The following is a 26,449-nucleotide window of genomic DNA, read 5'->3' on the forward strand; positions in this document are numbered from 1 at the left end:
AGTTGTGTTGCGTTGGGGTGGGGTTGCCTTGCGTTGGGGTTGTGTTGCATTGGGGTTGCGTTGGGTTGGGGTTGCGTTGGGTTGGGATTGTGTTGGGGTGTGTTGGTGTTGTGTTGGGTTGGGGTTGTGTTGCATTGGGGTTGGGTGGTGTTGCGTTGGGGTTGGGTTGTGGTTAAGTTGGGGTTGTGTTGTGTTGGGTTGGGATTGTGTTGGGTTGGGTTGGGTTGGGATTGTGATGGGTTGGGTTGGGGTTGTGTTGGGTTGTGGTTGGGTTGGGATTGTGATGGGTTGTGTTGGGTTGTGGTTGGGTTGGTGTTGGGTTGCGGTTGGGTTGTGGTTAGGTTGGTGTTGTGTTGGGTTGAGGTGATGTTGGGTTGTGGTTGGGTTGGTGTTGTGTTGGGTTGTGGTTGTGTTGGGTTGTGGTTGGGATTGTGATGGGTTGTGTTGGGTTGGGGTTGTGTTGGGTTGGGTTGGTGTTGGGTTGGGTTGGTGTTGTGTTGGGTTGGGGTTGTGTTGGTATTGTGTTGTGGTTGTGTTGGGTTGGTGTTGTGTTGGGGTTGTGTTGGTGTTGTGTTGTGGTTGTGTTGGGTTGGGTTGGGTTGAGTTGGGGTTGTGTTGGGTTCATGGCCTTTACGTAATGGCACTCCATTTCCAGCCCTTAGTTAATATGGGCTACCTGAAGTGTTAAGGGTGAAAGTGTATTGAGGAATATACACTACATGTCCAAAAGTATGTGAACGCCTGCTCGTTGAACATCTCACTCCAAGTCATGGGCATTAATATGGATTTGGTCCCCCTTTGCTGCTAGATGTTGGAACATTGCTGCAAAGACTTGCTTGCATTCAGCCACAAGAGCATTAGTGAGGTCAGGCACTGATGTTGGCCGATTGGGCATGGTCACTGTCGGCGTTCCAATTCATCGGCCATGGAAACCCATTTCATGAAGCTCCCGACGAACAGTTCTTGTGCTGACGTTTCTTTCAGAGGCAGTTTGGAACTCGGTAGCAAGTGTTGAAACCGAGGACAGACAATTTTTACGTGCTTCAGAACTCGCCGGTCCCGTTCTGTGAGCTTGTGTGGCCTACCACTTTGCGGCTGAGCTGTTGTTGCTCCTAGAAGTTTCCACTACACAATAACAGCACTTACAGTTGACCGGGGCAGCTCTCGGAGGGCAGAAATTTGATGGACTGACTTGTTGGAAAGGTGGCATCCTATCCACTAATTTGAAGGGGTGTCAACATGCTTTTGTATATATAGTGTACCACCAAGCCCTATGTGAAACATGGCAACATTGCCCTCCTGTGGTAGACCATTATATTGTACGGCTCTCTTTGTGCTCAATACACTTTTTGAAAAATGAATGTGATAGTATAGTCTTAACTGGTTTGGTTGTTTGTTGTCTGTTTGTGTGCATGTGTTTTTTGTTTCAGAAGATGGATGTGTAGTAAGGGTATTCCTGTGTGTGTTTAATTGATTCTAACCATGTGTGTGTGTGTGTGTGTGTGTGTGTGTGTGTGTGTATGTGTGTGTGTGTGTGTGTGTGTGTGTGTGTGTGTGTGTGTGTGTGTGTGTGTGTGTGTGTGTCATGCAGGTGATGATCAGTGGGGAGGAATGGCACTATATCGCCACCCATGGACCGCTGGCCAACACCTCTGCAGATTTCTGGCAGATGGTCTGGGAGCAGGGAGTCAACGTCATCGCCATGGTTACTGCAGAGGAGGTACACTACACACACACACAGTATGAAGAGAAACATCAGTGGATTGAAGGCCTTGCCAGGTTTCAGAACAGTGAATTATTGAATGCGTGAATGTGTGTGATGTATTATTGATATGCAGTGAGAACACAGTGGTGTGTGAATAATGAAGGAACAGAGCTTGGCGGATGTTTTAATCCATACACACCCTGTGACCTCTGTCTTCAGCCCCTCAGAAGTGGTTTCATCATCTTGTGTGTGTGTGTGTGTGTGTGTGTGTACCTGTGACCATGTACGCTTTTTTTTGTCTGTATCCATGTGTTTATATATCCACCCCACATGTACACAAACCTTCCATTCAACCTGTCTCTGCCTCCTCCCTCTCCTCACTCTCAGGAGGGTGGTAGGTCAAAGAGCCACCGGTACTGGCCCAAGCTGGGCTCCAAGCACAACTCAGCCACCCACGGCAAATTCAAGGTGACCACCAAGTTCCGTACGGACTCAGGTTGCTACGCCACCACAGGGTTAAAGGTCAAACACCTGCTGTCGGGCCAGGAGCGCACCGTGTGGCACCTGCAGTACACTGACTGGCCGGATCACGGCTGCCCCGAGTACGTCCAGGGATTCCTCTGTAAGTCACACCAAAAGGACGTTAAAAGACTTGAAAAAATGTAGATTGTTTTGTTAATTCCACAAAGCTAATGGAGTATAATGGAGGCTTCTGCCCTGTGTAGTGGTCCAAAGGCAACACTGAAACTTAGATGTGAAAACTGAATATTGATGAATTTGCATTGTCCTTGACAACTAAATGAGAGAAGTATGAATTAATAGGACTGTTCTGGCCTGCAATATGGACCACACTAACCCCTCCCCCTTCTCCCTCCCAGCTTACCTGGAGGAGATCCAGTCAGTGAGAAGACACACTAACCCCTCCCCCTTCTCCCTCCCAGCTTACCTGGAGGAGATCCAGTCAGTGAGAAGACACACTAACCCCTCCCCCTTCTCCCTCCCAGCTTACCTGGAGGAGATCCAGTCAGTGAGAAGACACACTAACCCCTCCCCCTTCTCCCTCCCAGCTTACCTGGAGGAGATCCAGTCAGTGAGAAGACACACTAACAGCATGCTGGACACCTCCAAGAGCCTCAACCCCCCTGTGGTGGTCCACTGTAGTGCTGGGGTGGGCCGCACCGGGGTCGTCATCCTCACCGAACTAATGATCAGCTGCCTGGAGCACAACGAGGTGAGGGGCATCCTGCCACTGACATGAACTCTGTCACTTACTCTCCAAAATGTTACACTGTTACAACAGCATGTATTGTATATCATCGCCTCCTGATATTTTGGTATATTTGTGAGTGAACGCCTCTTATATGAGCTAAAGTATGTTTCTGGTTTATAATGCTATTGCACTGTACTTAACTTGACTGGGATTCTTCTCTCTCTCTCTCTCTCTCTCTCCCTCTCTCTCTCAGAGGGTAGAGGTCCCTATGATGTTGAGTCACCTGAGGCAGCAGAGAATGCTCATGGTCCAGACCATCTCCCAGTACAAGTTTGTTTACCAGGTCCTTATCCAGTTCCTCAAAAACTCCCGTCTCATCTAAACCCTCACCTCTGACCTTTGACCTGGTCCCACATGAGCTGACACAAGGGCAATGGAATACTGGTGCCGCAAATACCCCCCCGCAGTCCTAGAGGGCTGGGTAAGTGTGAGTAGCATGGTGATGGCCTCACTCAGCCCTCTGGTGTGGTAGGAGTTTCTGACATATTTCTTACATCTATCTAGTCCTATCAAATGTTTTCAGATTTGAACACAGCCAGGGACAACTAATATATCATAACAGTAATTATACAGTGTGTATATTTCAGACCTCCAAATTGAATCTGAAAAGTGACCTACTATTCAGTCTGTCTCTCTTCTTTATCTTGGAGAGAGAGGCTTTTCCGTTGTATTAGTGATAGCCTCTCTGTCCTATGTCTTGTCAATGGAGAAACCTGAGAGAGATACAGACCAGACTAGCATTCTAGATGTTAGCGTTTAAAGTCACATGCTAAATGATGAGTGTTGGTCGTTTCTTACCTGAGTTTAAACCAGGTAAACCCAGGAGACAATTATCTCAGCATTTTCACATTTATTCCTTTAAAACAAATACTAATTGAATAACTTTTTGAAATATGGTTCCTCATTTGATAATAATGGCATTTCAAATGTAAGGCTAATGCACCCTTGTTAATCAAATTGAACCGAAATCTAGGAAAAGGTTAACGACATGGCATTGTTTTTCATTGAATATAATGCAGAGCTCCGTATTGTTAAAATGAGAAACTGTCATTTTGTCCACTAAATTAGATGATAAAACCAACGTTACATAAATGTTTTTTCAGGTGCCACTTAAGAAAAATCAAAGAAACAGGACATGGCACTGTTGGTTGTTATTTCAAGTGTTGTAGAATCATATGTTTTTCTACGCTGCCAGAAACCTTTCTACATCTATGGTGAGGCAGACAATTGTAAGATACAATGAAGACTTGTCTCAACATTTCAATATTTAATATTGTTGTATTTTGTTATTTTTTACTTTTATTTATTTATCCTAACACCATCCTCATATTTTTCCTGAATGTGGCTCATTGGAGTGCATGTTGACAGTCGGATGATCTTTGCAAATAGTTCTGTGGACATTTGCGTAGGATGTATCTGAAATTGTCATTGCCCTTCAAGTATTCCACTCTCCACTCACCTACTTCCAGATATCTCAAATTCCTCATTGTCTTGACTGGTAGTACATCTATTGGTTTTTTTCATCCTCAGCCAACTTTTCATGTACATTACAGTATGTCCATTTACAGAGAGGCATGTCAAATACATATATGTTTATCCCAGACATTTCCATTGTGATTATCTCCTGTGTTCTCTCACAAGCAGTTTCACATATTGTAGGCATTCCTTTGCCTTTCTTTTCATGAGTCTAATGTACAACGCCCAAAGGTATTTTAGTTCTAGATCCTACATGTGTGTAGCCCCAGATGCCAGTATGTCTCTGCTCTAGTTGGCTAAAGCAGACTGCCACTCAGGCTGCTGAATGTTATGTAGGCCCCAGTGTGTCACACTGTGCCACTCTACAGAGGGGTCCATGAAAGTTCATGTGGAATAGAGAAGTTTGTGTTCTGATATGGTGGCAGTGAGCCAAATCCAGAAGGACAGATAGAGCTGATCCCTAAGACGGAGGACAGACACTAATTAAAGCGCAGGGATGGGCTACCCGGATGTTTGTTTCCATAGGGAGGGACTGGTAGAGACCAATCAGATTCAGAGCTATAGATCTACAGTTTGGCAAACTTCCATCTTGGCACCAAAGGTTCCATTTAGATTTGGTCTATTTGATATAATGGTATTGTCTCTTGGTGCCAATATAGTGTCCAATGTGTTTTTTAATCTCAAATTAAGTTTGCCAAACGGTATGTCAATGCTTTGAATTGATGTTATAAATCTATTTTGATATTATAGACCAGCTAGATATGATCTGTTTTAGACCGTATATTTATCAACCAACATGGGTTGTGTCTCGGGTTACAAAACTCCGGGAAGTCAATAAATTCTCTGGTTTTCCAGAAATCAATGGTTGGAGGACTCCGGATTTCCTGCTTATTCCCTCCTTATTCTGGGGATTTCTGGAAAACCAGGGTATTTATTGAGTTCCCGGAATTTTGTAACCCTATTTGTGTCCCAAAAAGGTTTCAGTGACCAACCAGTCAAAGCCTCAATGGCTGCCATTTGTCTTTGAATAACTGTAAAATCCCTGTAAGGATCTTAGGGCTCAATTCATTCTGTATCGCTGAAGCTCTACAGATGGCGTGATTGAAATTCAATTTCCGATTGAGCCAAAATCTGCAGCGTTTAACCGTTGAATGCAGTCTCCTCTACAGCAGGAAAATTGCCTTTAAATTTCAATCACGCAGTAATGCTGAACATCCGCACTACAAATTGAATCCAGCCGTTAGTGTTCCTATGTGCCTAAACCCAGCTATGGCTGCATCCTCCGTAATCTGTGTTGTGTTGTTTTTCTATATCTGTGAGAGTTGTGATGCAAAGCCAGCCATGTCTAAATTAATGTGTGTATACCGGGCATGCGAGAAAGATTTCTACAAATGTTTTTATTTTTTTTTGACTTGGTACCCTTAAAATACCGTAAGACAATGAACTATGCATGCATTTTTTTATATTCCAATGTATATACTTATACTCAAGATACGTATATACGCTTTATGTTCTCTTGACATATGAGTGTTCTATTGCATTCTCTTCTGTTTGTGAGTATTTCCCCACATTGCATTCATGTTAATGTGTTATTTTCCATTTCATGTTTCTGGCATAATTCCTGAGAAACTTTCAATATATGTTGTGTATATATGTTTTGTATATGCTTTTGCCAGTGCATCAAGTCTTTTTTTCCTTCCTACCCCCAGTTATGTATGAAGCTGTCATACTTGCTTATTATGCAATAAAGCATTATTTTCTCTACATGCCTGTTCTTGCCGAGGACATTTCTGTACTATGACATTGTTTATGTGATTTTAAAATCCACCGTTGCTAACAGACGTGTGTTTTCTCCTCTCGCACCATTTGAAATGATAGTTAAACACCAACCAACCACACACAGCGTAAGAACACGGGACGACGTGCTAATGTTTTCTAGCCGCCCTCCATTGTGACAGGGTCACTTTCACAAGCGTTCTTTAGACCCACCACGACAAAGCAGCGGTCACCACCCAGGCAACGGCTCATCTCATTGGCTGAGAACAACTTTGTTGACACGCAGAGCCCGCCCACATGTAAACAATTGGTGAAAGACCACAAACAGCTGAGATGTCTATTTAATGGCAATTCTGTGGATGATCTATTCTCATAAAACACGTATCAAACAGTTTGACAGGAATCAAAAATCTGCTCAGTACAAAGGTATTCCGTATTTAATAACTGCACTCGTAGTCAAGACCTCAAATGTATAAAATATTTTAACCACATAATGAAATAGATGATATCGCCATGACTTTACCATTCTCCTCCTACTGTGCTTTAAAACCAAGGAGAAGGGAAAATACCATACACTGTAGCCCTTTGTGTGTGTGAGAGAGAGACAAAGAGAAACTTCATTTCTGTTACTCCCAGTGTGGGAGGTCACTTTGTTTATTTCTGCATCTCGATCTCTTTACGAAGTTCTATCAGATACTGATGATCCTTCCCATGAGCCACCTCCATTATGGCCATCGCCTGGACGCACGCACACACACAAAGAGAAGAGTTTAACGGTCTGCTATGTCTTTCACTCAAATTGACAGATTCAAAAGAAACATATATGTTTGTATCTCTCACTACATGTTATAACAAGTAGCCGCTATGGAAATGGAACTAATAGGCTTCTAGTAATGTTACCTTCTTCAGGGCGTCGATGCCAGATAACTTTCTCTCCAGGCCCAGGTACAGACGGCCCAACTTCAGATACATGGAGGCCACATTCATGGAGTAGGGAGGGTACAGTATGCTAGAGAGGTCAAGAAAAGGTATATGGTTTCTATACAGCCATCAGCTGACCTCGACAGGTAAGAATCATCACTGTACAAACCTGGGGAGATAAACATTACAGCTATACTGTATCAATTTGACAGGTGAGGAAACGGATCATAACCTAAAGGGTTCTAGGTGAAAATGGATCAGTTTCTGTAGGGTTCTAGGTGTTTGTATGGATCAGTCCTTTAAGGGTTCTATTTGTATGTATGGATCAGTACTTGAAGGCTTCTATGTGTATGTATGTGTCAGTCCCTGAAGGGTTCTAGGTGTATGTATGGATCAGTCCATGAAGGGTTCTAGGTGTATGTATGGATCAGTCTTTGAAGGGTTCTAGGTGTATGTATGGATTAGTACTTCAAGGGTTCTAGGTGTAAGTATGGATTATTACCTGAAGGGTTCTATGTGTATGTATGGATCAGTACCTGTAGGGTTCTAGGTGTATGTATGGATCAGTACTTGAAGGTTTCTAGGTGTAAGTATTGATTATTCCCTAAAGGGTTATATGTGTATGTATGGATCAGTACCTGAAGGGTTCTAGGTGTATGTATGGATCAGACCATGAAGGGTTCTATGTATATGTATGGATCAGTACTTGAAGGGTTCTAGGTGTCTGCATGGATCAGTACCTGTAAGGTTCTAGGTGTGAATATTGATTATTCCCTGAAGAATTCTATGTCTATGTATGGATCAGTACCTGTATGGTTCTATGTATATGCATGGATCAGTACCTGAAGGGTTCTAGGTGTAAGTATGGATTATTCCCTGAAGGGTTCTATGTATATGCATGGATCAGTACCTGAAGGGTTCTAGGTGTAAGTATGGATTATTCCCTGAAGGGTTCTATGTATATGTATGGATCAGTACCTGAAGGGTTCTAGGTGTAAGTATGGATTATTCCCTGAAGGGTTCTATGTATATGTATGGATCAGTACCTGAAGGGTTCTAGGTATAAGTATGGATTATTCCCTGAAGGGTTCTATGTGTATGTATGGTGTAAGTATGGATTATTCCCTGAAGGGTTCTATGTATATGTATGGATCAGTACCTGAATGGTTCTAGGTGTAAGTATGGATTATTCCCTGAAGGGTTCTATGTATATGTATGGATCAGTACCTGAAGGGTTCTAGGTGTAAGTATGGATTATTCCCTGAAGGGTTCTATGTATATGCATGGATCAGTACCTGAAGGGTTCTAGGTGTAAGTATGGATTATTCCCTGAAGGGTTCTATGTATATGTATGGATCAGTACCTGAAGGGTTCTAGGTGTAAGTATGGATTATTCCCTGAAGGGTTCTATGTATATGTATGGATCAGTACCTGAAGGGTTCTAGGTATAAGTATGGATTATTCCCTGAAGGGTTCTATGTGTATGTATGGTGTAAGTATGGATTATTCCCTGAAGGGTTCTATGTATATGTATGGATCAGTACCTGAATGGTTCTAGGTGTAAGTATGGATTATTCCCTGAAGGGTTCTATGTATATGTATGGATCAGTACCTGAAGGGTTCTAGGTGTAAGTATGGATTATTCCCTGAAGGGTTCTATGTATATGTATGGATCAGTATCTGAATGGGTTCTAGGTGTAAGTATGGATTATTCCCTGAAGGGTTCTATGTATATGTATGGATCAGTACCTGTAGGGTTTGAGGACCTTCTCTCCATAGCGGATGGCTTCGTCCCAATCCCCCATGTAGAGACACACTCCCATGGCCTGGTACATCATGTGCAGCATGTACACGTTGGAGTCCTCAAACACCTCACCCATCTTGTCCAGGCTCAGCTGGCACATCTCCATCAGCTCTCCAGGGGGTGCTCAAGAGTCAAGGTCAAGACTGAATTTACAGAATCAGGAACTTAGCCAGTGAAACTGTAAGCCAACTTCCACGCTGTAGATATTTGAGCTGTTGGGCAGAAATTAAAACCTATAATATAAGACACTTATTTGCATCTCTAAACTCATCCACTTTAACCCAGATTGAGAGGCTACATGGAGAGAAGGACCACAAAGGATATTTTTCTGATGTTTTTCTGCTATTTGTTTGGCAGAACGGAACTCTTTGATGGTGTTCCTAGCGTAGCGCATCATGCTACTGATCTCCTCTGGTCCTGGAGGCTTGTTTCTCTTACGCACCTTCAGCTTCAACTTGTCCTAAAACAATTAACATTTGGGTATAAAATCTTAATTCTTATATTATTCAAATATGAATATTCAAGGTTTAGGAAGTAACTGATGATCATACATCAATCAGCCTCTTACTTTAGATTTGGTTTTACACTCTTTGCAGTCGCAGGTGAAATAGTAGGCGTCTCTCAACCTCTCATTTCTGTCTGCTGTAGGGTAGAGGAGGTCTATGTAGCTGGTGAACACCTGGGAACATACACACAATACATGTATAAACATTCACCATTTAAGTTACTATTCATATAAGTTGTATTTGAGATCAGTGAGATCTATTTCATATCGGCTCAGCTTTTTTGATCAGCAGTCCTCAGATCAGGTTTTAAAATAACCCTGCAGAGCTGTTTAATCAGCTGCTGCTGTGTCTGCTCCTTCTCGTCCTCCCTCCCTTCATCTTCTGAGACGCCACTAAGCCACACACTCCACTATCTACAGTATGTTCCTCAAAAGCCTCCTTGCCAAGATGAGAGACACAGACGAGCTACTGCAAGCCACCTATGACCTAACTTCCTGTCACCTGTCTACAACCATCCTCGGTCATGACATCGTTCATTCCCACTATGCACTTCTCTGACTCAGCAGCGTACTAGCAATTCAATACATGACACTGTTGCCCACTTCTACCTGCCCCTTCCCTTAACCCCTCAATACTCTCCCCCTTCCTACCTGAAACATTGAGCCTTGACAACAACCCACCACTGCCTTACAACAGCTGTCCCCATCCTTACCTCTTCCCCAGGGGTCATGTCCTGCACAGCCCGGACCTCGGCCACATTCCCCTTGTACGTCACTATGACGTTAGGGCAGCAACTGTGGTTTACCAGGGCCACACTGAGAGAGACAGAAAAGGAGATAGATGGGGGGTGAGCATGGGAACAAAGAGGAAATGGGAAATAAATGGGAGACAGAGAGAAGGGGGAAAATACGGAAGAGAGATGCTAATAACATCGCCATAGGAACGACAAACACTCCCAGAGGGAACAACTTCATCATAACTGTTTACATGTATTTTTTTGTGTTAACATTCACTATATAGACTGTGCTGAGGTCACAGAGGCCTCTCCTTTTGGTTAGCGGTCTAGTTTACCCAGATGCGAATAAAATAAACTCTCTCATAGCTAGCCAGCTGTGCCATGGCACTGGCCCACTCATCAAAGAGAGTGGGATATTATTTATTCCAATGCCTTAAGAGTACGCGCTTAGCTGTTGTGGTGGCCAGGATAAGCCATCTCTTTTCAAAGGAAACATACAGTAGGCCTCTCTTAAATGTGTCGGGCCCTAAATTGTGAGCTCGGCATGGGCCTACGGAGAGAACGGAGGACTGAAAAGAACTACCACAGGCTGAGTGGGCAAATACAGACACTTTACTACACACTCACGATCCAAGGAGATTTAGAACCAAACAGACCGTGTGTGTGTGTGTGTGTGTGTGTGTGTGTGTGTGTGTGTGTGTGTGTGTGTGTGTGTGTGTGTGTGTGTGTGTGTGTGTGTGTGTGTGTGTGTGTGTGTGTGTGTGTGTGTGTGTGTGTGTGTGTGTGTGTGTGTGTGTGTGTGTGTGTGTATTCTTACTCAGGGTAGACTGCTGAGCCCATTTTCGACAACTCCTCATCCTCCACTGTGAAGCCATTACAATTGACCTGGAAGACAGAATAAGGAATGAGTCATAGAATGGGTACAGACCTACAATAAGACAGAACGTAGAGGGATACTCAGGTGATATGAAAGACAATAGTTTTTCTTTGTAATTAAAACTGCAGAGAAAATGTGAGGGTGTGTGTGTTTTACCTGTGAGAAAAGTGTGAGGAGGGCTGTTTTGCTGGGGAAGTCCAGGTTTTTGGAGTAGAACTGGTGCAAGCTGGCTATGTCTCCCTCGTTCATCTCCCTCTTCTCAATGTCTACATCGTCTATGTCTGAGAGACACAATGAAGGAGGGATGGATAGAAGGAGAGAGACAGAGAGAAACTCACTTAAAGATTGTGTAAAATATTACAAATGATGGTGTCTCCTCAAACCTTATTGTCGAAGAGATGTATGAATAAAGTTGGATGTAAACTTGCTGCTCTTACTGCTGTGGACTGAGAGGGTCTTTCCTTCCACGCTAATCCTTGGACAGCTGCAAAGAGCTTCCAATCAAGAGTCCCTCCCCCACCATTCATATTTTTAACCTTTATTTCACTAGGAAAGTCAGTTAAGAACAAATTCTTATTTTCAATGACGGCCTAGGAACAGCGGGTTAACTGCCTTGTTCAGGGTCAGAACGAGAGATTTTTACCTTGTCAGCTCGGGGATTTGATCGTCCAATGCCCTAATTAATTGTATGTACAATGTATGTAAAGCTGCTGTGCATTCAGGATGAATGGATTTATTCTATAAGGGGGACATTTGTTGGGAGGCTCTGGTAAAGGCCTGGTAGAGGAGAGTGTCGGGTAACATTTCTCACTAATGTATAAATAGAGAGGTCCAGCTTGACAACACTACTCTGTCTCTCTGAAGACTAGGTTTGAAGATAAGCTGTCGTTCAAAAGCAATCAGTATTAGGGCCAAAAACATGGGATGAATGACAATTACACTAGATTACATTATACTGTACATACAGTATATCGTAGCGACCTAACAACCTTCTCATTATGTTTTGGATCTCTAGGCTTAACAGCTAAGGGGTTGGGTTGACAGTCACTGGACCCAGATTCGGGTCCCGATCGGCGCTACACCCCAGATTGGCTACATTGGTGGAAGAAGTGAGTTATAGCGTGCATGAGGCCATCGGCTAGGCGTGTGTGTACATGTGAGGGACCCCCCCCCCGAATTCATTACTCTATCGTTGCATCTTCCTTTACTTTGTGTCACGTTCAGTACCATGATGAAAGAGATGTATGTCTCTCACACAGAGCGACAATAAGCAGACAACACAATGGGACACTCAGTGTATTGACTCATTCTCTCTGTGGGTGTTTTGTTAGTACGTGATTCCAGCTCTCCAATCAGCAGCAGCTTCTCTGACATACTCCTCTCTTTCTGGGCTTTCTGCAGAAACAGACAAGAGACAGTTGAGTTAACACCCTCTGTCTGACAAAATAAGCATCCCAAAACAACTAGCAGCACTAACAACACAGATACCATACAGGCCTTAAGCTTTTACTGCAGTGGTCTAAATCAGGATCACACAGAGTGTTTCGTGGTTGTCTTAAACAAATCTATTTTGAAACACCTCACACACACGGTTATGGGCTTAAAAAGGAAGACACATGTACCATGTCAGATATAGAGTTGAAATGCATTACATTGAGTTTGCATCCCAATATGACACTTTATATACATCAAAGAAGACTGAAACATAACAAAACCATTTGACATAGAAAAATAACTGATTTTGGCGTTTATTAATTATGAAATTAGGCAGCCTCGTCCTTCTCAATCATACCATTTTTTAAATTCCTCATCAATCCATGTGGGGTTTAACCGTCCTTTTCTTCCTCTTCTTAATGTGTGCATGCTTATTAGTAATTGGGATGAGCAATTTCATAAATGTGTCAAGTCTGTTTACTCCTCATTACACACCACGGACTAACAAATATGTTTTACATCAACAATAAATAATAATAATAATAACAACATAGGAATCACTACAAAAACGTATTGTACGACCTCTTACAATCTTCGGCAAAATCATTCGCAAGGAGATTCCTGCAAAATATTATTTGAAGATATTAGGCCAGCCTTTGGGAACTTTGGTTGTCCGAGATATGGCTACTATATTGTGATCACTACATCCGATGGATCTGGATACTGCTCATCATCACACTGGTAGAGTTACTGGTAGTGACTGTGGAATAGAGCTACTTCTCTCTCTCACTTGTTTGGCGATTATCCTAGCCACCAGTCGGACGGACTCAGACGGACACCAGTTCTCCCCGTACGCTATCATGGCCCCGCACTCCAGCTTGTGCATGGCCCAGTCCCCTTTCTGAGGAACACACACAGGAGTTATGTTTAAGAATGTTGGGCCACTAAAGGTGTCCATTTGATACCACAACTGTATAATTTGTGCTTGCCTCCACTCATACTCCGTTTGTTGTCATTGAGTGATTGGATGGAGCGTGCTAAATAGATAGTCAGACAACATGCAACTCCACAGACTTTGGATAATATTACCCCCTATTACCCCCTTGTGGGATATTTAAGATACTCTTTGAAGAGGTAGGGTTTCAGACGTACACCCCCATTACTCATGCCTGACAGAAAATATCCCCGACCACATTAAGCCACAATTCGGAAAAACCAGTCTTTAGGGATGACCCTAACCCAAACTATATGCTTTCCCCTACTGATATAGTACATCCTCTACCCCCTTAACTACCCACTCCAAACTAACTCCACTACCCAAGCCCCATCCACGCCCTCAGCCATTCCTGGAACTATAGGCCTTCTGCCTACAGGATATTAGTGACACATTATCTGCCCTCTATTAAAAAACACACAGAACTTCACATTCAGAATTGAGAGTATACAGTATACACGCTGATGCTGGAAGAGAATGCAATGATGGGTACTTGTCTATAGCATGCATGCATGTACAGTACCAGTCAAAAGTTTGGAGACACCTACTCATTAAAGGGATTTTTTTTAAACAATTTTCTACACTGTATAATAGTAGTGAAGATATCAAAACTATGAAAAAACACATGGAATTATGTAGTAACCAAAAAAGTGTTAAATAAATCAAAATATATGTTATATTTGAGATTCTTTAAAGATTATTTTCCTTTGCCTTCATGACAGCTTTGCACACTCTTGGCATTCTCCCAACCAGCTTCATGAGGAATTTACCTGGAATGCATTACAATTAACAGGTGTGCCTTGATAAAAGTTAATTTGTGGAACTTATTTCCTTCTTAATGCATTTGAGCCAATCAGTTGTGTTGTGACAAGGTAGGGATGGTATACAGAAGGTAGCCCTATTTGGTAAAAGACCAAGTCCATATTATGGCAAGAACAGCACAAGCAAAGAGAAATGACAGTCCATCATTACTTTAAGACATGAAGCTCAGTCAATCCTGAACATTTCAAGAACTTTGAAAGTTTCTTCAAGTGCAGTCGCAAAAACCATCAAGCGCCATGATGAAACTGGCTCTCATGAGGACCGCCACAGGAAAGGAAGACCCAAAGTTACCTCTGATGCAGAGGATAAGTTCATTAGAGTTAACTGCACCTCAGATTGCAGCCCAAATAAATGCTTCACAAAGTTCAGGTAACAGACACATCTCAACATCAACTGTTCAGAGGAGACTGCGTGAATCAGGCCTTCATGGTCTAATTGCTGCAGAGAAACCACTACTAAAGGATACTAATAAGAAGAAGAAACTTGCTTGGGCCAAGAAACACGAGCAATGGACATTGGAAAGATTTCCATCTGTCTTTTGGTCTGATGAGTCCAATCTGTTATGTACTTGAGTGAAGACCCAAAAGCGGTTTTAACAGAAAACAGAGTTCTTTAATGAAAAAACAGGAATGGCATAAATCCTCTTCCGACGTTGTATAGTGCAGGATGCACCTGCCAGGCCGACTCCGACAGGATAGGACAAGGTGGAAGCAAACGAGACGATAGCTTGCTTCTGGCATGAAAAACACAAACAAGAATCTGACACTGAAAGTAGCAGGAACAGAGAGAGAAATAGAGACCTAATCAGAGGAGAAAGAGAGAACAGGTGGGAAAGGATGAATGAGCTAGTTAGGGGAGATGTAGAACAGCTGAAGAAGGAGAGACAGAGAAGGTAACCTAATAAGACCAGCAGAGAGAGACAGAGTGAAGAGAAAGGACAGGAACAGACATAATAAGACATGACAGTACCCCCCCCACTCACCGAGCGCCTCCTGGCGCACTCGAGGAGGAAACCTGGCGGCAACGGAGGAAATCATCGATCAGCGAACGGTCCAGCACGTCCCGAGAGGGAACCCAACTCCTCTCCTCAGGACCGTACCCCTCCCAATCCACTAGGTACTGATGACCACGGCCCCGAGGGCGCATGTCCAAAATCTTACGAACCCTGTAGATAGGTGCGCCTCGACAAGGATGGGGGGGGGGAGGGACGAGCGGGGGCGCGAAGAACGGGCTTAACACAGGAGACATGGAAGACCGGGTGAACGCGACGAAGATAGCGCGGGAGAAGAAGTCGCACTGCGACAGGATTAATGACCTGAGAAATACGGAACGGACCAATGAACCGCGGGGCCAACTTGCGAGAAGCTGTCTTAAGGGGAAGGTTCTGAGTGGAGAGCCATACTCTCTGACCGCAACAATATCTAGGACTCTTGGTCCTACGCTTATTAGCGGCCCTCACAGTCTGCGCCCTATTACGGCAAAGTGCCGACCTGACCCCCTTCCAGGTGCGCTCGCAACGCTGGACAAAAGCCTGAGCGGAGGGGACGCAGGACTCGGCGAGCTGAGATGAGAACAGCGGAGGCTGGTACCCGAGGCTACTCTGAAAAGGAGATAGACCGGTAGCAGACGAAGGAAGCGAGTTGTGGGCGTACTCTGCCCAGGGGAGCTGTTCTGACCAAGACGCAGGGTTACGAAAAGAAAGACTGCGTAAAATGCGACCAACAGTCTGATTGGCCCGTTCGGCTTGACCGTTAGACTGGGGATGAAAGCCGGACGAGAGACTGACGGAAGCCCCAATCAAACGGCAAAACTCCCTCCAAAATTGAGACGTGAACTGCGGGCCTCTGTCTGAAACGACGTCTGACGGAAGGCCATGAATTCGGAAAACATTCTCGATAATGATCTGAGCCGTCTCCTTAGCAGAAGGGAGCTTAGCGAGAGGAATGAAATGAGCCGCCTTAGAGAATCTATCGACAACCGTAAGAATAACTGTCTTCCCCGCTGATGAAGGCAGTCCAGTGATAAAATCTAAAGCGATGTGAGACCACGGTCGAGAGGGAATGGGAAGCGGTCTGAGACGGCCGGCAGGAGGAGAGTTCCCAGATTTAGTCTGCGCGCAGACCGAACAAGCAGCGACAAATCGACGCGCGTCACGTTCCCGAGTGGGCCACCAGAAACGCTGGCGAATGGAAGCGAGCGTACCCCGAACGCCGGGGTGGCCGGCTAACTTGGCAGAGTGGGCCCACTGAAGAACGGCCGGACGAGTAGGAACGGGAACGAACAGAAGGTTCCTAGGACAAGCTCGCGGCGACGGAGTGTGAGCGAGTGCTTGCTTTACCTGCCTCTCAATTCCCCAGACAGTCAACCCGACAACACGCCCCTCAGGGAGAATCCCCTCGGGGTCGGTGGAGACCTCAGAAGAACTGAAGAGACGAGATAAAGCATCAGGTTTGGTGTTTTTGAGCCCGGACGATAAGAAATAACAAACTCGAAACGAGCGAAAAACAGAGCCCAACGAGCCTGACGCGCATTAAGTCGTTTGGCTGAACGGATGTACTCAAGGTTCCTATGGTCAGTCCAAACGACAAAAGGAACGGTCGCCCCCTCCAACCACTGTCGCCATTCGCCTAGGGCTAAGCGGATGGCGAGCAGTTCGCGATTACCAACATCATAGTTACGTTCTGACGGCGATAAGCGATGAGAGAAAAATGCGCAAGGATGGACCTTGCCGTCAGAGAGAGCGCTGAGAAAGAATGGCTCCCACGCCCACCTCTGACGCGTCAACCTCAACAACAAACTGTCTAGAGATGTCAGGTGTAACAAGAATAGGTGCGGATGTAAAACCATTCTTAAGAAGATCAAAAGCTCCCTGGGCGGAAACGGACCACTTAAAGCACGTCTTAACAGAAGTAAGGGCTGTGAGGGGAGCTGCCACCTGACCGAAATTACGGATGAAACGACGATAGAAATTCGCGAAGCCAAGAAAGCGCTGCAGCTCGACGCGTGACTTAGGAACGGGCCAATCAATGACAGCCTGGACCTTAGCGGGATCCATCTTAATGCCCTCAGCGGAAATAACGGAACCGAGAAAAGGGACAGAGGCGGCATGAAAAGTGCACTTCTCAGCCTTCACATAAAGACAGTTCTCCAAAAGGCGCTGGAGGACGCGTCGCACGTGCTGAACATGAATCGGGAGAGACGGTGAAAAAATCAGGATATCGTCCATGTAAACGAAAACAAAAATGTTCAGCATGTCTCTCAGGACGTCGTTAACTAGTGCCTGAAAGACAGCTGGAGCGTTAACGAGGCCGAAAGGAAGAACCCGGTATTCAAAGTGCCCTAACGGAGTGTTAAACGCCGTCTTCCACTCGTCCCCCTCCCTGATGCGCACGAGATGGTAGGCGTTACGAAGGTCCAATTTGGTGAAAAACCTGGCTCCCTGCAGGATCTCGAAGGCTGAAGACATAAGAGGAAGCGGATAACGATTCTTAACTGTTATGTCATTCAGCCCTCGATAATCCACGCACGGGCGCAGGGACCCGTCCTTCTTCTGAACAAAAAAAAACCCCGCTCCGGCGGGAGAGGAGTAGGAGACTATGGTACCGGCGTCGAGCGAAACAGACAAATAATCCTAGAGAGCCTTACGTTCGGGAGCCGACAGAGAGTATAATCTACCCCGGGGGGGAGTAGTTCCCGGAAGGAGATCAATACTACAGTCATACGACCGGTGTGGAGGGAGAGAAGTGGCCTTGGAACGACTGAACACCGTGCGCAGATCGTGATACTCCTCCGGCACCCCTGTCAAATCACCAGGCTCCTCCTGTGAAGAAGAAACAGAGGAAACAGGAGGGATAGCAGACATTAAACAGGTCACATGACAAGAAACATTCCAGGATAGGATAGTATTACTAGACCAATTAATAGAAGGGTTATGGCGCACTAGCCAGGGATGACCCAAAACAACAGGTGTAAAAGGTGAACGAAAAATTAAAAAAGAAATGGTTTCGCTATGATTACCAGAGACAGTGAGGGTTAAAGGCAGCGTCTCACGCTGAATCTTGGGGAGAGAACTACCATCTAAAGCGAACAAGGCCGTGGGCTCCCCTAACTGTCTGAGAGGAATGTCATGTTCCCGAGCCCAGGTCTCGTCCATAAAACAGCCCTCCGCCCCAGAGTCTATCAAGGCACTGCAGGAAGCAGATGAACCGGGCCAGCGGAGATGGACCGGAAAGGTAGTGCATGATCTTGAAGGAGAGACCTGAGTAGTTGCGCTCACCAGTAGCCCTCCTCTTACTGATGAGCTCTGGCTTTTACTGGGCATGAGGTGACAAAATGACCAGCGGAGCCGCAGTAGAGACAGAGGCGATTGGTGATTCTCCGTTCCTTCTCCTTGGCCGAGATGCGGATACCCCCAGCTGCATAGGCTCAGCATCCGAGCCGGCGGAGGAGGGTGGCAGTGATGCGGCAGGTGGCAGTGATGTGGAGAGGGGAGCAACGGAGAACGCGAACTCCTTTCCACGAGCTCGGCGACGAAGATCAAACCGTCGCTCTATGCGAATAGCGAGAGCTATTAAGGAGTCCAGACTGGAAGGAACCTCCCGGGAGAGGATCTCATCCTTAACCTCGACGAGGAGACCCTCCAGAAAACGAGCGAGCAAAGCCGGCTCGTTCCAGTCACTAGAGGCAGCGAGAGTGCGAAACTCAATAGAATAATCCGTTATGGATCGATTCCCCTGACATAGGGAAGACAGGGCCCTGGAAGCCTCCTCCCCAAAAACAGAACGGTCAAAAACCCGTATCATCTCCTCCTTAAAGTCCTGATACTGGTTAATACACTCAGCCCTCGCCTCCCAGATTGCCGTGCCCCACTCACGCGCCCGTCCGGTAAGGAGAGAAATGACGTAGGCGATGCGGGCTGCGCTCCTGGAGTAAGTGTTGGGCTGGAGAGAGAACACCACATCACACTGAGTGAGGAATGAGCGGCACTCAGTGGGCTCCCCAGAGTAACCCGGCGGGTTGTTGATCCTGGGCTCCGGAGACTCGGAAACCCTGGAAGTGGGCGGTGGATCGAGGTGGAGTTGGTGAACCTGTCTTGTGAGGTCGGAGACTTGGACGGCCAGGGTCTCAACAGCATGTCGAGCAGCAGACAATTCCTCCTCGTGTCTGCCTAGCATCGCTCCCTGGATCTCGACGGCGGAGTGAAAAGGGTCCGGAGCCGCTGGGTCCATTCTTGGTCAGATTCTTCTGTTATGTACTTGAGTGAAGACCCAAAAGCGGTTTTAACAGAAAACAGAGTTCTTTAATGAAAAAACAGGAATGGCATAAATCCTCTTCCGACGTTGTATAGTGCAGGATGCACCTGCCAGGCCGACTCCGACAGGATAGGACAAGGTGGAAGCAAACGAGACGATAGCTTGCTTCTGGCATGAAAAACACAAACAAGAATCTGACACTGAAAGTAGCAGGAACAGAGAGAGAAATAGAGACCTAATCAGAGGAGAAAGAGAGAACAGGTGGGAAAGGATGAATGAGCTAGTTAGGGGAGATGTAGAACAGCTGAAGAAGGAGAGACAGAGAAGGTAACCTAATAAGACCAGCAGAGAGAGACAGAGTGAAGAGAAAGGACAGGAACAGACATAATAAGACATGACACAATCGCCATGTCTTTGTGAGACGCATGTGTGTTTCCCACTGTGACGCATGGAGGAAGAGGTGTGATGTTTGGGGGTGCTTTGCTAGTGACACTGTCTGTGATTTATTTAGAATTCAAGGCACACTTAACCAGCATGGCTACCACAGCATTCTGCAGCGATACGACATCCCATCTGATTTGCGCTTAGTGGGACTATCACTTGTTTTTCAAAAGGACAATGACCCAAAACACACCTCAAGGCTGTGTAAGGGCTATTTTACCAAGAAGGAGAGTGATGGAGTGCTGCATCAGATGACCTGGCCTCCACAATCACCCAACCTCAACCCAATTGAGATGGTTTGCGATGAGTTGGACCACAGAGTGAAGGAAAAGAAGCCAACAAGTCCTTCAAGACGGTTGGAAAAGCATTCCAGGTGAAGCTGGTTGAGAGAATGTCAAGAGTGTGCAAAGCTGTCATCAAGGCAAAGGGTGGCTACTCTGAAGAATCTAAAATTCAAAATATATTTTGATTTGTTTAACACTTTTTTGGTTACTACATGATTCCATGTGTTATTTCATAGATGAGGTCTTCACTATTATTCTACAACGTAGTAAATAGTAAAAATAAAGAAAAACCCTTGAATGAGTAGGCGTGTCCAAACTTTGACTTGTACTGTATGTACGTGCAATGTCATCACCACCATCATCATGTCTTACCTGACATTTCACATTGCAATACAACGCTTTTTTGCACTTCCCGCATTTTGCCAAGCCCTCCTTCCTATGGGTGACAAGACAATGGGTTAGTGGGGAATGAGTACTAAAACATCCATAGCTTCTAGTCACATTTTCACCTAATACTGTTACAAACAGGGCATTACAGCCAGGTAAATACTGCTTCACAGAGCCCAGTGGTATGCTATCATGACACAGTTTAGCAGCCACTGCCAAACATAGTAAGGAGTCAATTCCATTTCAATTAACTTCCTTTATTGACTGAGTTGAAATGGATTTGGCCCCAACCCTGAATATGGTTCCTGATGAACATGGCATACACAACTGCTGTAGAAACACACACATGACATGTATGGCTGAGACATGACAGTCTGTAGTTGATCTTCACAGTCACATTTTGAGTGCCGGTTCAAAAAAGAGAGAAAAAGGCAAGACAACTGGTGTCTTCATCACTGTGTGTTGTGTGTATCTGTCTGTGTGTGTTGTCAGTTTTACGGAGCAACCCATTCCTCCTGAGGTGGGGGCAGGAGTTGTTAATGGGGTTTCTCCCATCGTAACCGAGGGGGACTGTCGCCTGAAACATTCTGGGGTATTAATAGATGTGCCCTTTGAGTTGGACCAGCTGCCATTTCAGACACAGAGAACAAGAACAGTAGAAAACTCCAAACACACCACTGAGAGTCTATGGAGCTGGGAGTCAAGACCTACCGTTGCAGTGGGTTGTAGGCTATCTAGTTCCTTTAGGGTTATGGCTAAAGCCTGAACCATTGGTCTCAAGATGAAAGAACTGTACTAATCCCACAGGTGTTGTCTACAGACAAAGAAAAGAGGTTGCAACTTCCAAACGGTTGTTTTTTACTCTCCTTTTTGACTAAAGAGCAGCATCGTCAATCCATCTATTGCATAATAGTGACAGACTACATTACAGCAATTAAAGCAGCTGGATATCTCAAATGTCTCATGTATGAGAGAAGAGATAAAAAATCAATAAAAACTTGCTACAGATGTAGGATCTAAATTGATCACTCTTTTGTTGCTGATAATTTTTCTGCACAGCAGGAAATGCAAACTTGCAGTGTAGTCAAGGTTTAAAAAAGCTACTAAAGTTTGTAATTTAGACTTTAGACTCCCATGTGTTACTCAGTGTTGTTGTTTGTGTCGCACTGCTTTGCTTTATCTTGGCCAGGTCACAGTTGTAAATGAGAACTTGTTCTCAACTGGCCTACCTGGTTAAAAAACGATATTTTTTTTTACGTTTAATATTCCATTTGCAGCAATTACAGCCTTGCAGTCAAGCAGCTCCCACAACAGCTCAATAGGGTTGAGATCTGGTGATTGTGCTGGCCACTCCATTATAGACAGAATACCAGCTGATTGCTTCTTCCCTAAATAGTTCTTGCATAGTTTGGAGCTGTGCTTTGGGTCATTGTCCTGTTGTATGAGGAAATTGGCTCCAATTAAGCACAGTCCACAGGGTATGGCATGGCGTTGCAAAATGTGATAGTCTTCCTTCTTCAAGATCCCTTTTACCATTGTACAAATCTCACACTTTACAACTACCAAAGCACCCCCAGACCATCACATTGCCTCCACCTTGCTTGACAGATGGCGTCAAGCACTCCTCCAGTATCTTTAAATTTTTTCTGCGTCTCACGAATGTTCTTCTTTCTGATCTGAACACCTCAAACTTATATTTGCCTGTCCATAATACTTTTTTTCTAATCTTCCTCTGTCCATTGTCTGTGTTCTTTTGCCCATCTTAATCTTTTCTTTTTATTAGCCAGTCTGAGATATGGCTTTTTCTTTGCAAGTCTGAGTAGAAGGCCAGCATCCCGGAGTCGCCTCTTCACTGTTGACGTTGAGACGGGGACGTCTGTTTCTCAAACTAGACACTCTAATGTATTTGTCCTCTTGCTCAGTTGTGCACCGGGGCCTCCCACTCCTCTTTCTATTCTGGTTAGAAACAGTTCGCACTGTTCTGTGAAGGGAGGAGTACACAGCATTGTACGAGCTCTTCAGTTTCTTGGCAATTTCTCACGTTAATTTCTCAGAAAAAGAATAAACTGATGAGTTTCAGAAGAAAGTTATTTGTTTCTGGCCATTTTGAGCCTGTAATCGAACCCACAAATGCTGATGCTCCAGATAATCAACTAGTCTAAAGAAGGCCAGTTTTATTGCTTCTTTTAATCAGAACAACAGTTTTCAGCTGTGCTAACATAATTGCAAAAGGGTTTTCTAATGATCAATTAGCCTTTTAAAATGATAAACTTGGATTAGCTAACACAACGTGCCATTGGAACACAGGAGTGATGGTTGCTGATAATGGGCCTCTGTACGCCTACGTAGATATTCCATTAAAAAATCTGCCGTTTCCAACTACAGTAGTCATTTACAACATTAACAATGTCTACACTGTATTTCTGAACAATTTTATGTTATTTTAATGGATAAAAGATGTGCTTTTATTTTAAAAAACAAGGACATTTCTAAGTGACCCCAAACTTTTGAACGGTAGTGTATATCCTCCTTGTTAATATGCTTTGACTTCCCATTCGCCAGTCACTAATCAACTATCTGCACCTGTTGCGCCTGTTATGCACAGAAGGTGTGTCTTCTTCAGTGCGTGTCTTCTTAATTTGTTTGTACCGCACTGATGAAGGCATGAGGCTGAAACATACGCCCTGTTCCAAATATATATATAGCACCTTCCACTTGTGAGAGTACTTTTTCAACTCTACAGATATTTTCTCTCCCACGCACCGGCCACCTTTCATTTTAGCCTGAGCGCAAACCCTCATACTGGCTTTCCCCATTAATTATAATCTACATTCACATTTCCTATTGCTGCAGGATTATTTTCCTGCTGTAGCAAATTGGCACAAATTAAGGGAAAGGTTCACCCATTTTGGATGTTAAATTATTGTTGTGCATGCCTGAGTGATGTTTTATCGATTCCCTGGGTAATGTTATGTTTTCATGTGTATCTCAGTTATTGGCATTCAAGCAGGCAGAAATCAATGACGTATGACGTAGCAATGTGATAAAATTGCTCTCACCACACTGGAAGTTAACAGGAATATGACTTTTAGATCGTGAAAAAGTCTATAATACATGTCAGATTTCATTACTGGCCGATGTCATAACTCGGGAGGATGTCTTCTCTCGAATGAGAAATGTATCATATTTTTGCGATATTCCTACCTCGAGAAATGTGTAATTCACATTGTCATGCTGCAGTACACGGTTGCTAAATTAATAATTTTTCAATTTTTTTATCATCACGCAATCCCTTCTCAAAGTCCGAATATATGTTGAGAAGCGTGCCCATTTTTCTCTAAAGTACATAATGTCACAATTCCAAAGCTATGCGATATTATAGATAGCAAGTTCTTTATCTCATATCTCAGAAAATATTTGTAATGTTGTACTTCTTGTTGATGAGATTCGTGCTAATGTTGGGTTTTTGAGCTAGCGCCCAATAGACTCATAAACTCACCATTCACCAATAGACTCACCATTCACTCCTTGAAGGAGAGCGCACATTGTCCCAGAATCGCCCAGAATGCACCGTATGGCCCACTGATGTAGCATGGGCAACATTTTCCATCTCCTCAAAAAGTATATCTGCCAATTGTAAATGTTTGATTCCACTCTGTGAGGCATATCAATCTGCAGGTTGAACATGATGAGATTGTAGACTAATAAATTGATAGGTGATTTTACAACTAACTAGATACTTTACCAGCTGATATTGTCTTTGATATTGTGTGTAGCTATGTTTGCTAGCTAGCTAGCTACCTAGCCAGCCCATAAAGAGAGCATTGATTGTTGATTTTGTAGTCAACTTGAGCTGCAACAGATTTCCACAACGATCTTTCACATTGCTACCAACATTATAACCCCCAAATGATACATTTCTTCACAAAAAATATGGTTCTCACACATTAGTGTTATTTAACACCAGATAATTAAAGGAATGAGTGGATTTGGTGGGTTTTTCCTTTAAGATCCTACATCTATAGCATTTACAAAGAGATGTTTCACTGCAGGAAGACAAGACATCTCTTTTTTTATTTTTCTCAGATAGAAGCACAAATGTTTACTTGAACTTTTATACTTGTCTCTAAAAAGGACGGGGATAAGAGAAAAGGTTAAGGTTTAATGAATAGCACACAGTATATTCTCCTTTGAAAAGTCTCTCTTGATAAAATGAACATACACTTTGGCATTTCAGAAAGATTACATGATACAGATCTAAGAGCATAACAACATAAGACATAAGCTACATATGAGAACCAAAGGCAAAGGGGTTCTTATCCCATAAATAAATGGTGCCCTTCATGACAGATGCTGATCATACAGCAATATAATATAGAATGCAAATGCAAATCATCCAAATATAGCAGTAATCTGTAAGAACAAATTGTTCTTCATGTGACTCCTAGGAGAGGTTATTTTCTGCCAAGTAATTGAATGAAGTGAACCACCACCAAATGCGTAAACAAGGACAGGTCAGTAGTTCAGCTCACAAGGGCACATTTTTAATTGCACAGAAAGAGAACTGAAATGTTAGAATGATTGAATAGGCATTCATATTTGCTATGTTATCCATTAAGGGTGAGCATTTAAAAAGGTCTCACGCATGTATTTACTACCAGGCTATAGCAAAGACAAGCAGCCAGCCCCGGAGAAACTGTCACAAAGACAAAGACAAGCAGCCAGCCCCAGAGAAGCTGTCAAAGACAAAGACAAGCAGCCAGCCCCGGAGAAACTGTCACAAAGACAAAGACAAGCAGCCAGCCCCAGAGAAACTGTCACAAAGACAAAAACAAGTAGCCAGCCCCAGAGAAGCTGTCACAAAGACAAAGACAAGCAGCCAGCCCCAGAGAAACTGTCACAAAGACAAAGACAAGCAGTCAGCCCCAGAGAAACTGTCACAAAGACAAAAACAAGTAGCCAGCCCCAGAGAAACTGCCAAAGACAAAGACAAGCAGCCAGCCCCAGAGAAGCTGTCACAAAGACAAGCAGCCAGCCCCAGAGAAACTGTCACAAAGACAAAGACAAGCAGCCAGCCGCAGAGAAACTGTCACAAAGACAAAGACAAGCAGCCAGCCCCAGAGAAACTGTCAAAGACAAAGACAAGCAGTCAGCCCCAGAGAAACTGTCACAAAGACAAAGACAAGCAGTCAGCCACAGAGAAACTGTCACAAAGACAAAGACAAGCAGCCAGCCCCAGAGAAACTGTCAAAGACAAAGACAAGCGGCCAGCCCCAGAGAAGCTGTCACAAAGACAAAGACAAGCAGTCAGCCCCAGAGAAACTGTCAAAGACAAAGACAAGCAGCCAGCCCCAGAGAAGCTGTCACAAAGACAAAGACAAGCAGCCAGCCCCAGAGAAACTGTCAAAGACAAAGACAAGCAGCCAGCCCCAGAGAAACTGTCAAAGACAAAGACAAGCAGCCAGCCCCAGAGAAACTGTCAAAGACAAAGACAAGCGGCCAGCCCCAGAGAAGCTGTCACAAAGACAAAGACAAGCAGCCAGCCCCAGAGAAACTGTCAAAGACAAAGACAAGCAGCCAGCCCCAGAGAAACTGTCAATAACAAAGACAAGCAGCCAGCCCCAGAGAAGCTGTCACAACGACAGAGACAAGCAGCCAGCCCCAGAGAAGCTGTCACAAAGACAAAGACAAGCAGCCAGCCCCAGAGAAACTGTCAAAGACAAAGACAAGCAGCCAGCCCCAGAGAAACTGTCAAAGACAAAGA

At 44.5% G+C, this 26,449-nt stretch overlaps 2 protein-coding genes across 3 annotated transcripts in view; one reads left to right on the plus strand and one right to left on the minus strand.

Moving 5' to 3' along the window:
* Positions 1-3,382, plus strand: part of LOC135557699 (tyrosine-protein phosphatase non-receptor type 14-like) — a 93,736-nt gene extending 90,354 nt beyond the window's left edge. The window contains 4 exon segments of the mRNA XM_064991221.1: positions 1,592-1,720; positions 2,093-2,327; positions 2,773-2,936; positions 3,169-3,382. Of these exon segments, the coding sequence (XP_064847293.1) occupies positions 1,592-1,720; positions 2,093-2,327; positions 2,773-2,936; positions 3,169-3,297 (657 nt within the window). The 3' untranslated portion in view covers positions 3,298-3,382.
* A 3,255-nt stretch (positions 3,383-6,637) lies between these two features.
* Positions 6,638-26,449, minus strand: part of LOC135557214 (N-lysine methyltransferase SMYD2-A-like) — a 30,840-nt gene continuing 11,028 nt past the window's right edge. Inside the window, exons 2-12 of one of the 2 annotated variants that reach the window (XM_064990419.1) lie at positions 20,671-20,734; positions 13,296-13,406; positions 12,406-12,466; positions 11,228-11,352; positions 11,012-11,079; positions 10,171-10,273; positions 9,521-9,631; positions 9,277-9,412; positions 8,898-9,072; positions 7,128-7,236; positions 6,638-6,965 (exon numbers count right to left, since the gene is read on the minus strand). In XM_064990419.1, coding sequence (XP_064846491.1) covers positions 6,882-6,965; positions 7,128-7,236; positions 8,898-9,072; positions 9,277-9,412; positions 9,521-9,631; positions 10,171-10,273; positions 11,012-11,079; positions 11,228-11,352; positions 12,406-12,466; positions 13,296-13,406; positions 20,671-20,734 — 1,147 coding nt within the window. In that variant the 3' untranslated portion in view covers positions 6,638-6,881. The remainder of the gene's footprint in view (positions 6,966-7,127; positions 7,237-8,897; positions 9,073-9,276; positions 9,413-9,520; positions 9,632-10,170; positions 10,274-11,011; positions 11,080-11,227; positions 11,353-12,405; positions 12,467-13,295; positions 13,407-20,670; positions 20,735-26,449) is intronic. The other variant, XM_064990420.1, reaches the window with a different exon arrangement.

The sequence above is a fragment of the Oncorhynchus masou genome, chromosome 16, assembly GCF_036934945.1.
Source record: "Oncorhynchus masou masou isolate Uvic2021 chromosome 16, UVic_Omas_1.1, whole genome shotgun sequence".
Taxonomy (NCBI): domain Eukaryota; kingdom Metazoa; phylum Chordata; class Actinopteri; order Salmoniformes; family Salmonidae; genus Oncorhynchus; species Oncorhynchus masou.